Raw genomic sequence first — 12,507 nt, forward strand, 5'->3', positions numbered from 1 at the left:
ACTTTGTTTTTAGAAAGTTCTTTTTTTATTTGATAAAATGGTATAAATTTCCTGTTTAAGACCATTCTTTTTTAGTAAAGTTCATTGACTTTATGCATTGCATAGCATAATGATTCAAATTTTTATTGCGCAATATTAAAAAAGAAATCGGTCATCATTGTATAAATAGTACCAGGTTTTCAATCCACCTTTAAAAGTCAATTTAAAAAAGAAATGTTCAAAAATAGGTCATCACGTGAGATGCTGCTGTCACGTGCTTTATGAATTAGTAAATGAATCAATTTTTGAAAACTTATTATGTAGAAATCGTCTCAAATTGAAAAAAATCAAATGATATGACGTTATATAGCGTCGCCCGGTAGCCGGATTTATATGCCGGTTCTTTAGAAATATTAGAATTTGTCACATATGTCACTTCCTGCTTAAAATTTTTTAAAGCTGGTTACATTATTTGTTAAAATCACATCCTATAGCATAATTGAATTATGAATCATAGTGTAATATAATAAATTACTACATTCGAAAGATATGTTATATAATACTGTTGTTCTAACCTTTAATAGAACAACTGTACTAAAGATATAATACTAAACAACAACAACAATAAATAATAATAATAAAAGTTATGCCTCTGAAAATTGCTTTTTGTTTACAATTAATTCTTGTACAGTCGGTTTTTCATAACCTCTAATCATTGATTCATATAATCTATAAAAGAATCCGAAGGTAATTACCAATATAGTCAAGAAAAAACATATCATAGGTATTGCAGAAAAACCTGGTATATAACTAAAATTAACGAAAACCTACAATAAAAATAGGTTTTATTAGTCTATATAAAATTGTATATATAGTTATTTTATACAAAACTTACCAAACTAATTAATCGAGGGATATCTCCAACAAATAAACTAATCACACCTGCGTGAATGATTTTTTTCTCGACAGTAAAAGATAATTTCGCATCAAACATATCCGTATAATTAAATTTACAATTTAAAACGTGCAATACATTAAGATTACCTAATGAACAAAATGCAATAAACATACAAAAAACTTTATGTTCTTGGAACCATGCACGAAATTGTTCATTATTGTTAATTTCTCGTCGTAATATGGTGAAAGTAAGTATAGAATTGAAAAAAATCATAGAGGATGTGGTCGGCAAACTACAAAAAAAACTTACTGTTTAGATAAAATCGGGAAAGTCTGTTAATTTAATGACGTAATTGACATTACATAGTACAAAGGGGAATATAATACAAATAATCCTGATCCCGATCATCTAGGTTAGCAGTAAAGATCCATATATTGAGAATTATGTAGAAAATCCAATCATAAATCATCAACAAAGTGTTAAACATAATAAAATTATTATGCTATAAGAAAATAAATTAAATCGTTAATAACTAATAATTATCATTTAAAAGATTAATTTATTTTTTATAACTTACGCTTTCATTCTTACAGACTCCAAAAATATATATAGCAAGGATTAATAAAAACCCTCCAACAAGAAGAGACGCCGTTATAATGATCTCAGTTAAGTCGCTCATTTTTTAGTATATTTCAGTTTTTTAAAAAAGGGCAAAGAATTTGCTTCAAGAAGGACGAAAGAAAACGATTGACTTAAAAAAGTGTGAGCAGAATTTTAATATATATAAACAAAAAAGTTGCTTTTTATTTAACTAAAAATATCCACTTTATTTTTTAGAAAGTTCTTTTTTTATTTAGTAAAATGGGTATAAATTTCCTGATTAAGAGCGTAATTTAAAAAGAAACCGGGCATCATTGTATAAATAGAAACAGGTTTTATCCATCTTTAAATCAAAAATAGGTTACCACGTGAGATAATGTTATCACGTGGCTTTATTAATTAAATGAATCAATTTTTGAAAACTAATTATGTAGGAATCTTTCAACCGTAATCATTTCATGATTAACCATCAATTTAGATAATCGTCCAAATGTGTTTCAAGTAATTGATTGGTTAAATGTAATCATTACAAAAACTGATATAATAATAGATAGTCCTCAATCATCAAAAAATCAAGAATTTAATGAAGTTCCTTTCGTGATTCGAATTGAAAAAAATCAAATGATATGTTATATAGTGTCGCCCGGAAAATGGTAGCCGGATTTTATATGCCAGTTATGTCACATCTGCTTAAAAAAAAGTAAGAAAGCAGTTATAAGTTATAACGTTAATTTAGTATTTCATTTATTTTTTAAAGCCGGTTACATTATTTGTTATGATACAGTAAATCACATCCTATAGTATAATTAAATGAAATATGAATCATAGTGTAATATGGCAATATTATTTTACAATTACGACGGAACTTTAACACAATAAATTAGTAACTTTAAATTATTAATTATTATTATTAATTATTAATATTATATTATTGTACTAAATACATAACGACGGGTCTTATGTATAAATCATGAATCCTAACCTAATCTTTAAATTTATGAATCTAACCGTTAACTAATGTATATTCGAAAGATATATTATATAATATGTTCTAACCTTTAATAGAACAACTGTACTAAAGATATAATACTAAACAACAACAACAATAAAAATAATAATAATAAAAAGTTATGCCTCTGAAAATTGCTTTTTGTTTACACTTAATTCTTGTACAGTTGGTTTTTCATAACCTCTAATCATTGATTCATAAAATCTATGAAATAATCCGAAGGTAAGTACCAGTGAAGTCAAGAAAAGACATGTCATGGGTATTGCATAAAAATAAATTGCAGAATTAACGTAAATCTATAATAAAAAAATAGGTTTTATTAGTCCATATAAATTGTATATATATAGTTATTTTATACAAAAGTTCCATACTTACCAAACTTATGAGTCGAGCGATATCAGCAAATAAACTAATCACACCTGCGTGAATGATTTTTTTCTCGACAGTAAAAGATAATTTCGCATCAAATATATCCATATAATTAAATTTACAATTTAAACCGTGCAATATATTAAGATTACCTAATGAACAAAATGCAATAAATATACAAAAAACTTTATGTTCTTGGAACCATGCACGAAATTGTTCATTATTGTTAATTTCTCGTCGTAATATGATGAAAGTAATTATAGAATTGAAAAAAACCATAGAGCATAGGATCGTCAAACTACAAAAAAAATCTACTGTTTAGATAAAATCGGGAAAGTCTTAATTTAATGACGTAATTGACATTACTTAGTACAAATGAGAATCGCAAAACCCATACTCTCACTCTCATACAGATACGAATTAGTAAAATAGATCCATATCCATATATTGAGAATTATGTAGAAAATCCAATCATAAATCATCAACAAAGTGTTAAACATAATAAAATTATTATGCTATAAGAAAAATAAATTAAATCGTCAATAACTAATAATTATCGTTTAAAAGATTAATTTATTTTTTATAACTTACGCTTTTATTCTTACAGACTCCAAAAATATACGTAGAAAAGATTAATAAAAACCCTCCAACAAGAAGGGACACCGTTATAATGATCTCAGTTAATTCGCTCATTTTCAATATATTTTTTTTAAAAAAAAAAGGGCAAAGAATTTGTTTCAAGAAGACGCCTGACTTAAAAATGGGAGCAGAATTTTAATATATATATATATATAAGTTGCTCTTTATTTAACTAAAAATATCCACTTTGTTTTTTAGAAAGTTCTTTTTTTTTATTTGTATAAATTTCCTGATTAAGAGCGTAATTTAAAAAAGAAACTGAGCATCATACTTTTTGTGATACCGGTAGGTGGTACTATATGGTAAAGCGGTACAAATTCTTTTGGATCATTAGTTTTTATACGGAAACCTCCATAATTTTTTTCACTGTATTTCTCTATAAGAAGTAGTATCGAAACTGTTTTCTAATCAATAAAATTAGTTTAAAAAATTTATTTTTAATGAAGAATAATTGCGAGAGATAATGTGCAATTTGAGAATATTGTCCGAAAAAAAAAAAATTTGATTAGTCAATTATTCCCAATATACGTGTAATTGAATAAAATAAAAATAAAACTGAAAACTCAAATCTCAATATAACAGAGTTGAAACTATTATAATCTATAACAATGATAAATTTTTTTATATATCAGACTCGATATACTAGATTTTTGAAAAATTTAACCATTGGACTAGTTATTTTTTTCACTGCTATATCTAAAGTTTCAAATCCACAAATCCATTTACTTAATTCATACCAATTAGAATCTGCAAGTTCCAATTCTTATATAATAATACAGTTGTTAGATAGAGGCGTTAAATACATCAATCATTGATTATTTATTAAAATTTTTTAACAATGACAGGCCCTTGTATCAGAGTTCCAAAAACTAAACGATCAAATATTCCTGAAGAAACCTGGCAAAATGCAATTTCTGATAATAGAGCTTTAATCGTTGTACATAGAAATCAAATCAGTGAGTATATCTTGATCTAGTAAAGATACTTAGATATGTTAAATTTAAACTTTGATTATTGCAGACCCATGTTCAGGTGAAAAATTTCTTGATGCGACTAACGATATCGCTCATATTATCAGCATGATGTATAATATTCTCTTAAGAGAATATAACAGTAACTTACCAGTAGCAATGCAATATGATTAAGGTTGCTTGCCGAAACCTAGGGGTTTAGGCAAGATGGCGTTTCACCAAAAAGCGAAATTCTGCCAAAACTATATTAAAATTATATTAAAAAACTGGCGAAACTTTGAAGAAAGGCGAAACTGCCAAAACTTATTATAAATGCTGAAACTGCTGAAACTCTGCTGAAACTATAATAAATCCATAGTAAAATTTTGATGAAACTAATCGTAGGATTTTGAAGAGGTTTAGACAAGCAACCTTAAATATGATTCATTCCCTAGGTTAGTTTCTCGTTTGAATGTAGACAGTTTTACTAAGAATTGATTAAAAAGAAGGATCGCAGTTTATGGCATATCAATAAGACAGTTAACTTTACTAATACACTTTAAAAATGCTTGTAACACTCGAGTTCATAGGGAGCGTTAGAATTTTAATCCAAATGTATCAACGTTAAATCAGAAACAAGATGCTCTTGACATGTTGCACACTATTAGACAGTCAAGAGCTTTTGATGAAGCATTTGAATTATGCACATTTTGTGTATATGGATAAATAAACCAATAAACTTGTGCAAATCAATAAAAATATTTAATTATTTCTAATCTCTGAAATATATTTATAAGAAATAAAATCTTTGCTGTAAAGAATCTTATTAATAACAAATTTCATGCTCAAATTGGCATTCCTAACATTTCGCGAGCTTTACGCATCATCGTAACAGCTTCTGTCCCTTTATATACATCACAAATTGTTTCCCAAAAAAGTTTGTCCTCTTCTTTTTCAGTTAAATGACCTTTTGGCGCTTCAGGCACATTATCATAGTTATCAGAATCATAATCATAATCGTCATCAATTTCTTCAAACCTCTTTTCCATCAAAACTGAAATAGCTTCTGCCGCTTCAAAGTATAATTTCCAACCTTCTTCATAATTTATAGATGACGTATTGGCAGCATTCTTATTAACACTCCCTTTGACGAGAACATCACGATAGGATAATTTTGCTGTATGGCTTGCTGGCGAGACTTCATATTTGATTTTTCCATCAACAAGTGTGTTAGCATCATCTCTATTAATTTTTTCTTTCACAAAGATATCGACTTCACCGCCATCTTTTTCTTAACAAGAAAAGAAAATATGTTAGGGTAACCAAGCTAAATTTTAAATAGAGGAAGAATCATGATAACAATACCTGAATTCAATTTTTCTATCTCATCATCACCTGTAAAGTCCACAAAGCTATCTTTATGGTTGTTAATCAAGTGTTGACTTAGTGCAACAAGAGTAACAAATCGGGTATAACTACAAATTGGACACTAAATATTAAAGAAAAAAGTTAACATGGTCGTTTTAGTGCTTACAAAGCAATGTAACGGATAAAATAGTTTTTTGAGTCAACCTTAAATGGTCTTTGTTGAATGTGCTTACGTAAATGTTCTGTAAAATACAATAATAACTTATTTAATTTCTACAGCATCAGCAAAGCCAAAAAAATACTTAACAAATTTTTATACCTTCTAACAAAATATCTTTATTATAAGATTTCTTACAACCTTCCCACGGACATATGTAAACTGAAAGAGATTTGTTGCAGGAATTAATGTCGTGTTTAGCGACGTGTTTTCTGAGTTCATCCACGGTTTTAAAGTACTGTGGTTTTGAATGAGGATATAACCATTTGCAGACAAATGGCTTTGGATTAATACTTTCAGACATGGTAGCGTGGTCAGTTTGCTTAATTAAAATCAATTTAACTTCACGTAAATATATCAGTGATCCACCTTAATAAAATAAAAATCTAAAGATACAGTCACACCTCTATAAAATCACCACGATACGGCGATACGTATAGTTCACCTCATATAGTTAGTTACGAAAGGGGGTATACTTTTTTGATTATAGAAGTTGTACGAACTATTATTTAAAACCCCCCCCCCCCCCGAAATCTGATTGGTTTGATTTGCGTAATATATATTATGTAGGTCTTTCAACCGTAATCATTTTATGATTAACCATCAATTTGATTGTTAAATGTAATCATTACAAAAAGTGATATAATAATAGATAGGCCTCAATCATGCATCAAAAAATCAAGAATTTAATGAAGTTCTTTTTCGTGATTCGAATTGAAAAAAATCAAATGATATGACGTTATTTGGCGTCGCCCGAAAAATGGTAGCCGGATTTTATATGCCAGTTCTTTAGAAATATTAGAAATTTGTCACATATGTCACATCTGCTTAAAATAAAAGTAAGAAAGCAGTTATATCGTTAATTTAGTATTTTCATTTATTTTTTAAAGCCGGTTACATTATTTGTTATGATACAGCAAATCACATCCTATAGCATAATTAAATGAAATATGAATCATAGTATAATATGGTTACAATTACGAACTTTAACAATAAATTAGTAACCTTAAATTATTAATTATTATTATTAATTATGATTCACGTAAAATCCTAACCTAATCTTTAAATTTATGAATCTAACCATTAACTAACTAATGTATATTCGAAAGATATATTATATAATATGTTCTAACCTTTAATAGAACTAAAGATATAATACTAAACAACAACAACAATAATAAATAATAATAATAAAAGTTATGCCTCTGAAAATTGCTTTTTGTTTACAATTAATTCTTGTACAGTTGGTTTTTCATAACCTCTAATCATTGATTCATAAAATCTATAAAATAATCCGAAGGTAAGTACCAGTGAAGTCAAGAAAAAACATATCATAGGTATTGCATAAAAATACAATACAGAATTAACGTAAATCTATAATAAAAAATAGGTTTTATTAGTCCATATAAATTGTATATATAGTTATTTTATACAAAAGTTCCATACTTACCAAACTTATGAATCGAGCGATATCAGCAAATAAACTAATCACACCTGCGTGAATGATTTTTTTCTCGACAGTAAAAGATAATTTCGCATCAAATATATCCATATAATTAAATTTACAATTTAAAACGTGCAATATATTAAGATTACCTAATGAACAAAATGCAATAAACGTACAAAAAATTTTATGTTCTTGGAACCATGCACGAAATTGTTCATTATTGTTAATTTCTCGTCGTAATATGATGAAAGTAATCATAGAATTGAATAAAACCATAGAGCATAGGATCGGCAAACTACAAAAAAAAAACCTACTGTTTAGATAAATTCGGGGAAGTCTTAATTTAATGACGTATAATTGACATTACATAGTACTAATGAAAATCGCATAACCCAAATACGTATTCTCATCGTGATATGAATTATCATAATCGATCCATATCCATATATTGAGAATTATGTAGAAAATCCAATCATAAATCATCAACAAAGTGTTAAACATAATAAAATTATTATGCTATAAGAAAAATAAAATTAAATCGTTAATAACTAATAATTATCGTTTAAAAGATTAATTTATTTATAACTTACGCTTTTATTCTTACAGACTCCAAAAATATACGTAGAAAAGATTAATAAAAACCCTCCAACAAGAAGGGACACCGTTATAATGACCTCAGTTAATTCGCTCATTTTCGAAATATTTTTTTTAAAAAAAGAATTTGTTTCAAGAAGACGAAAGAAAACGCCCGACTTAAAAAATGGGAATTTTAATATATATAAAAAAAAGTTGCTTTTTATTTGACTAAAAATATCCACTTTGTTTATTTAAAAAAGAAATTGGGCAACTTTGTATGGTTTTTATCTACCTTAAAATGTCAATAAAAGAAATATTTTCCCTTTATGTACATTGATGAACATGCATCTACAGTTCTTTTTTTCTTTTTTATTTCTTTTTTTTAACCTTTTTTGTCTTTTATTTTTCCTTTCATTTTTATTTTGATCTCTTTTCTTTTCATCTTTATTTCTTTTCTTCATCTTTTTATTTCCTAATTATTGTTAAGATTTCTCTTTTTTTACATCATTATTGTTACTGGTTATGTCAGTTGCCCTTTCTAGGCATATCGGAAGACAATATATTTGAATCTAAAGATCTAAGAATCATTTCCGAGACAAATAATTCATCAGTTAAACCTATCAGACTGGAGTTTAAATAGGAATTTTTCGTGATTCTGGCAGACGGACGAATCCATAAATCCAGTCTTAATGATCGACAAAGCATACGTTATGATGTCATGATACTTAACTCTAACGAGATTTAAAATGGGACAGACGCATTTCTGAATCATCTGATTCAAAGACAGTACCAAGATTCAGTTGACGGTAAAGTGAAACTAGAACTTATACCAATCACCACGAACTTATTTTGGCAACAGAATTATGAGATTTGTATCAACATAGTTCAGAAATTTCGCCAGCTTGAGTTCGAGTTATGTCGGCAAAACAAGAGGAATTGAAAAAAGAGGAAATACAGATGTCACGTTGTTAGGACATGATAGTGAGACTTAGTTGTTTAGCATTAGCAGCGAATTTTAAGGATATATTGCCTGCGATGTAGGAAAATACATCTCATTTAAAGAATTAGTTGTACTTTTTTTTGGTGGCGTTAAATAAAAGCATGATCTGCATTAGCCGTTAAAAGAAAGGAATGAGTAAATCCTATAGAAAAACGCTTCGAATCTAACTAGCGAAAATTTACTTTATTTCACATATAGACACTTTTAATAAGAAGCAAAATATGCCTATATTTGACACGTAGTGTTTTGGGAGATCTTCTCGAGCCGCAAAATTCTAAAGTAATTATAACTTCATATATAAATTCATTAATTCAGTGGATGAAACAATTATTTGAATAAGATAATTAAAATATATATATTTAATAAGCACTTAATAAAAAGTGTAAATGTAATCAAAATTTTCGTTTCAAAAAGAAATTGGCGAATTTATATAAAATAACGAGTTAAGATTAAATATAATAAATCTCTTGCAAAAGGTGGTTCTTACAGAATATGAAAAGTAAAATAGGGTAATGAAAATATTAAACAGTGAGTTAACACACATATATATAGTTATCATTTAGAGACAAATTTGTAAATTAATGCTCTTAAATTACAAAGTACAAATTTATACTTGATAAGAAATTAATGATCATAATTTCTTCAAGTAATTTAATCTAAATATTTAATAATATTATTTATTTTTATACTAATAAATAACTTGAATTGGTGACATGGGATATTATTATTATTGTGGGCAGTCATAAAACCTAAAATTTCGCTCTTTCCCGGATAAATTTCCGCGTAGGACGAATTATGCAGGGGTCAGTGGATTTTTTTTATAGATGCGCGAATATTTAAAAGGAAGTCAATTGAAAGAAAAAATTGAACGTAAGTTTCATATCGGTTACACGGCAAAATATTTGATGATATTTTATATTTTGCTAGAATTCGGAACCGGTTGTAAAAACATTTGCAGTAGCAACTATAGCAAGTGTTAATAATCTATCGTTACTAACGCTAGTAGTTTTAGTTTTAATTTTCTTTTTTAAATTATTATAATAGAAATTCTTGACCATTAATGGGCTAGCTCCGGGAATTTTCTTAGCGGCATCGGACCATTTAAATTTATTTTCTTCGATAATTTTCATCTCTTCTTCGTTAAATTTCCTTTTTTTATTAACTATTATATTTGGGAGGAGAATAATAATTAACAAAATTAAATTGAATTAATTTTTCTTTTAAAAAATATACCTGAGGGGTCTAAATGGTTAATCCATCTATCCCGAATTTGTTTAGTATTTCTCTTGCCTTTGAAACCTTTTTCAATTTTAGAAAGATTGGTAATACCGTGTTCATGTACAAGAGATTCTAATAAAAGATCTTCCTAAATAATTAAAAATTTTTAAGCTCATTTACGATAAATAATAATAAATGAACACAGTTAAATTATTAGAGTGGGTGAATTACATCTTTTGTCCATCTTCCTTTACGAACTGCCAATGACATATCAGAGGAGAGTATCACGGAGAAGAATGTAGAGTAGGAGACCATCATAAATAATGAGAGTACCCCAGGTATAATAACGTTGTCATTTATTTGATGACTCATTTGGATTTCGCAATAATTAAATATGTTAAAATAAGGGAGAAACGATTTTTTACTATCGACTTTTTCACAAGTAAAAATGATTTTAATAAAAGAAAAAAAATAACATTAACAGCTAAAGGATATTTAAATTAACAAAAAAAACTAAAACTTTTATGGAATAATATATTCACCATTCACGATCGGTGTTGTTTAAAATCATAGTACCCGGTACCATCAAACCGGGTGTATCCTATTGGAAACCAATTATGGCAATGTTAAGAAAGAATGTATTATTTATTTATATCATATGATTTTTTTTTTTTTGAAACAGAACATTGTTTTTTTCGTACAGCATTTAGTAACCCCTGAAATTATCGCCGTTTTCAAATTAGTGCGACCCCCACGTGTCACCCCTAATGAAATCGATTTCCAAAAATTTGCGAAAACCCGGAATTTTCCTGAATAACTACGTAGGAAAGGGTCAATTATTAGCGATTTCCAGAGGAAATCTTGCGAAATTCTCAGTTATAAAGGTAGTTTGCTTATAAAAAAGTGTTTACGTTACACAAAGTTTTATCACTCACTTATAAGCAAACTATTTGAATAATTGAAAATTTCCTGAGATTTCCTCCAGAAATCACTAGCAATCGGACCTTTTCTACAAAGTTATTCAGAAAAATTCCGGGTTTTCCACATTTGCGAAAACCGATTTCCTTAGGGGGTGACATGCAGGGGGTCGCACTAATTTGAAAACAGTGATAATCCATATCACTTATTCACACCAATTGTGGTAAAATTATGTCATATACCGTCACGAAATTATCTTTATTTACACAATGTTACAATTATGATATGATAAATTTGAATGTTACATAATCTGCATTCAATCCTGGATGTCAAATTAAAATAAAAAATAAAATAAGTGGTTCTAAGTAAATAATATGAACTCTATTAACTTTAAAGAACAAATGAACTGTAATAAATATGTGATAAAAGAATTAATAAATTAGCAGTTACAATAAGTTGAAGGTGTCACAATGCAGTCGGTAAGAATTATTGATCGGAACGTTAAACCGCGTTAGATTATTGTAGAAAGGTATAACACAGCTTGTCGGATTTGCCATAACGAGACGCGTCAAATAGGGATAATTTCATATCTCTAGAATCGATGGATAACGAGCTATCATTAAAAGTTTCGATAATAGAGACACCATTTAACGTACGAATCCAACAAGCTGTGTTTCACCTTTTTATGATCACTGGATGACGAGTTAATGCGGTTTAACTTAACTTTCTTGAAAAGGACCGACCAAATTTTTCGACGGTGTATCTGTCTATCTGAGTGGCTGCAATAAATGAATCATTTATAGAAACTATACAGAAATATCCTGACGCTAAAATTTTGTCATATCAAAAATAAAAGTCAAGATTTCTAAAAAACCTTTAATTTATGGATTTTACTAAAGTCAAAGCACGTTTTATTTTTGTGTTATTTAAATTAACCAAAATCGTGAATAGAGGATTGCGTCAGCAAATTAATAAGGAGCTTAATCCTGGCAAGAATTATGCATTTCCTAAATTAGAGAAGTACCAAACTAATAAATTAAATGACGTCATTTATTGTCTCGCATGCTAAATGTGCATGTTTATCTAATTACACAAATTACATATTCTTTTTTTGTTTTTGTTTCACAAGCATTTTATTAGAAATTCCCAATTTTCAAATTTTGTGCTTTGGGTTATTCTTCATGCCTTATTTACTGACGATGAAATCCCGAAATCCCGAAATCCCAGAATTTATAAATCAGTCATTCTTAAAGATTTTCAATTTTGATCTTTCTTACTCCATATATAGGTTGATCCCCCGAAGCCAAGTACAAGAAAAT

The 12,507-nt window shown here is 27.9% G+C and overlaps 5 protein-coding genes across 5 annotated transcripts; 1 reads left to right on the forward strand and 4 right to left on the reverse strand.

The window, feature by feature from the left end:
- Nucleotides 1-623: 623 nt before the first annotated feature.
- Nucleotides 624-1,556, reverse strand: OCT59_016516 (uncharacterized protein; the record flags this gene model as incomplete). The annotated part of the gene is made up of 4 exons (XM_025321364.2): nucleotides 624-806; nucleotides 875-1,169; nucleotides 1,240-1,379; nucleotides 1,455-1,556. The coding sequence occupies 4 exons, from the start codon at nucleotides 1,554-1,556 to the stop codon at nucleotides 624-626; spliced, it is 720 nt and encodes a 239-aa protein (XP_025169092.1).
- Nucleotides 1,557-2,359: 803 nt separating this feature from the next.
- On the reverse strand, nucleotides 2,360-2,963 carry OCT59_016517 (uncharacterized protein; the record flags this gene model as incomplete). Its single annotated transcript, XM_066145753.1, has 2 exons — nucleotides 2,360-2,782; nucleotides 2,862-2,963. The coding sequence occupies 2 exons, from the start codon at nucleotides 2,961-2,963 to the stop codon at nucleotides 2,606-2,608; spliced, it is 279 nt and encodes a 92-aa protein (XP_066003505.1). The 3' UTR covers nucleotides 2,360-2,605.
- Nucleotides 2,964-4,332: 1,369 nt separating this feature from the next.
- On the forward strand, nucleotides 4,333-4,639 carry OCT59_016518 (uncharacterized protein; the record flags this gene model as incomplete). Its single annotated transcript, XM_066145754.1, has 2 exons — nucleotides 4,333-4,450; nucleotides 4,515-4,639. The coding sequence occupies 2 exons, from the start codon at nucleotides 4,333-4,335 to the stop codon at nucleotides 4,637-4,639; spliced, it is 243 nt and encodes an 80-aa protein (XP_066003506.1).
- Nucleotides 4,640-6,847: 2,208 nt separating this feature from the next.
- OCT59_016519 (uncharacterized protein) lies at nucleotides 6,848-8,225 on the reverse strand. Its single transcript, XM_025321362.2, has 4 exons — nucleotides 8,067-8,225; nucleotides 7,844-7,992; nucleotides 7,480-7,771; nucleotides 6,848-7,403 (listed from the first exon to the last, which is right to left on the reverse strand). The coding sequence occupies exons 1-4, from the start codon at nucleotides 8,166-8,168 to the stop codon at nucleotides 7,227-7,229; spliced, it is 720 nt and encodes a 239-aa protein (XP_025169089.2). The 5' UTR covers nucleotides 8,169-8,225; the 3' UTR covers nucleotides 6,848-7,226.
- A 1,750-nt stretch (nucleotides 8,226-9,975) lies between these two features.
- Nucleotides 9,976-10,642, reverse strand: OCT59_016520 (uncharacterized protein; the record flags this gene model as incomplete). The annotated part of the gene is made up of 3 exons (XM_025321361.2): nucleotides 9,976-10,214; nucleotides 10,286-10,418; nucleotides 10,502-10,642. 3 exons carry the CDS (start codon nucleotides 10,640-10,642, stop codon nucleotides 9,976-9,978), a joined length of 513 nt encoding a protein of 170 aa, XP_025169088.1.
- Nucleotides 10,643-12,507: the final 1,865 nt, after the last annotated feature.

This window comes from Rhizophagus irregularis, chromosome 25, assembly GCF_026210795.1.
Source record: "Rhizophagus irregularis chromosome 25, complete sequence".
In the NCBI taxonomy this organism is placed as follows: Eukaryota; Fungi; Glomeromycota; class Glomeromycetes; order Glomerales; family Glomeraceae; genus Rhizophagus; species Rhizophagus irregularis.

What these genes read in the sequence shown, in the direction of transcription:
- OCT59_016519 (XM_025321362.2), bottom strand. Translation starts at nt 8,168, where the DNA reads ATGAGCGAATTAACTGAGGTCATTATAACGGTGTCCCTTCTTGTTGGA. An exon ending in GAGTCTGTAAGAATAAAAGC is followed by an intron (nt 7,993 to 8,066) that starts GTAAGTTATAAA and finishes TTTTTCTTATAG; the next exon opens with CATAATAATTTTATTATGTT. An exon ending in GCGATTTTCATTAGTACTAT is followed by an intron (nt 7,772 to 7,843) that starts GTAATGTCAATT and finishes TTTTTTTTGTAG; the next exon opens with TTTGCCGATCCTATGCTCTA.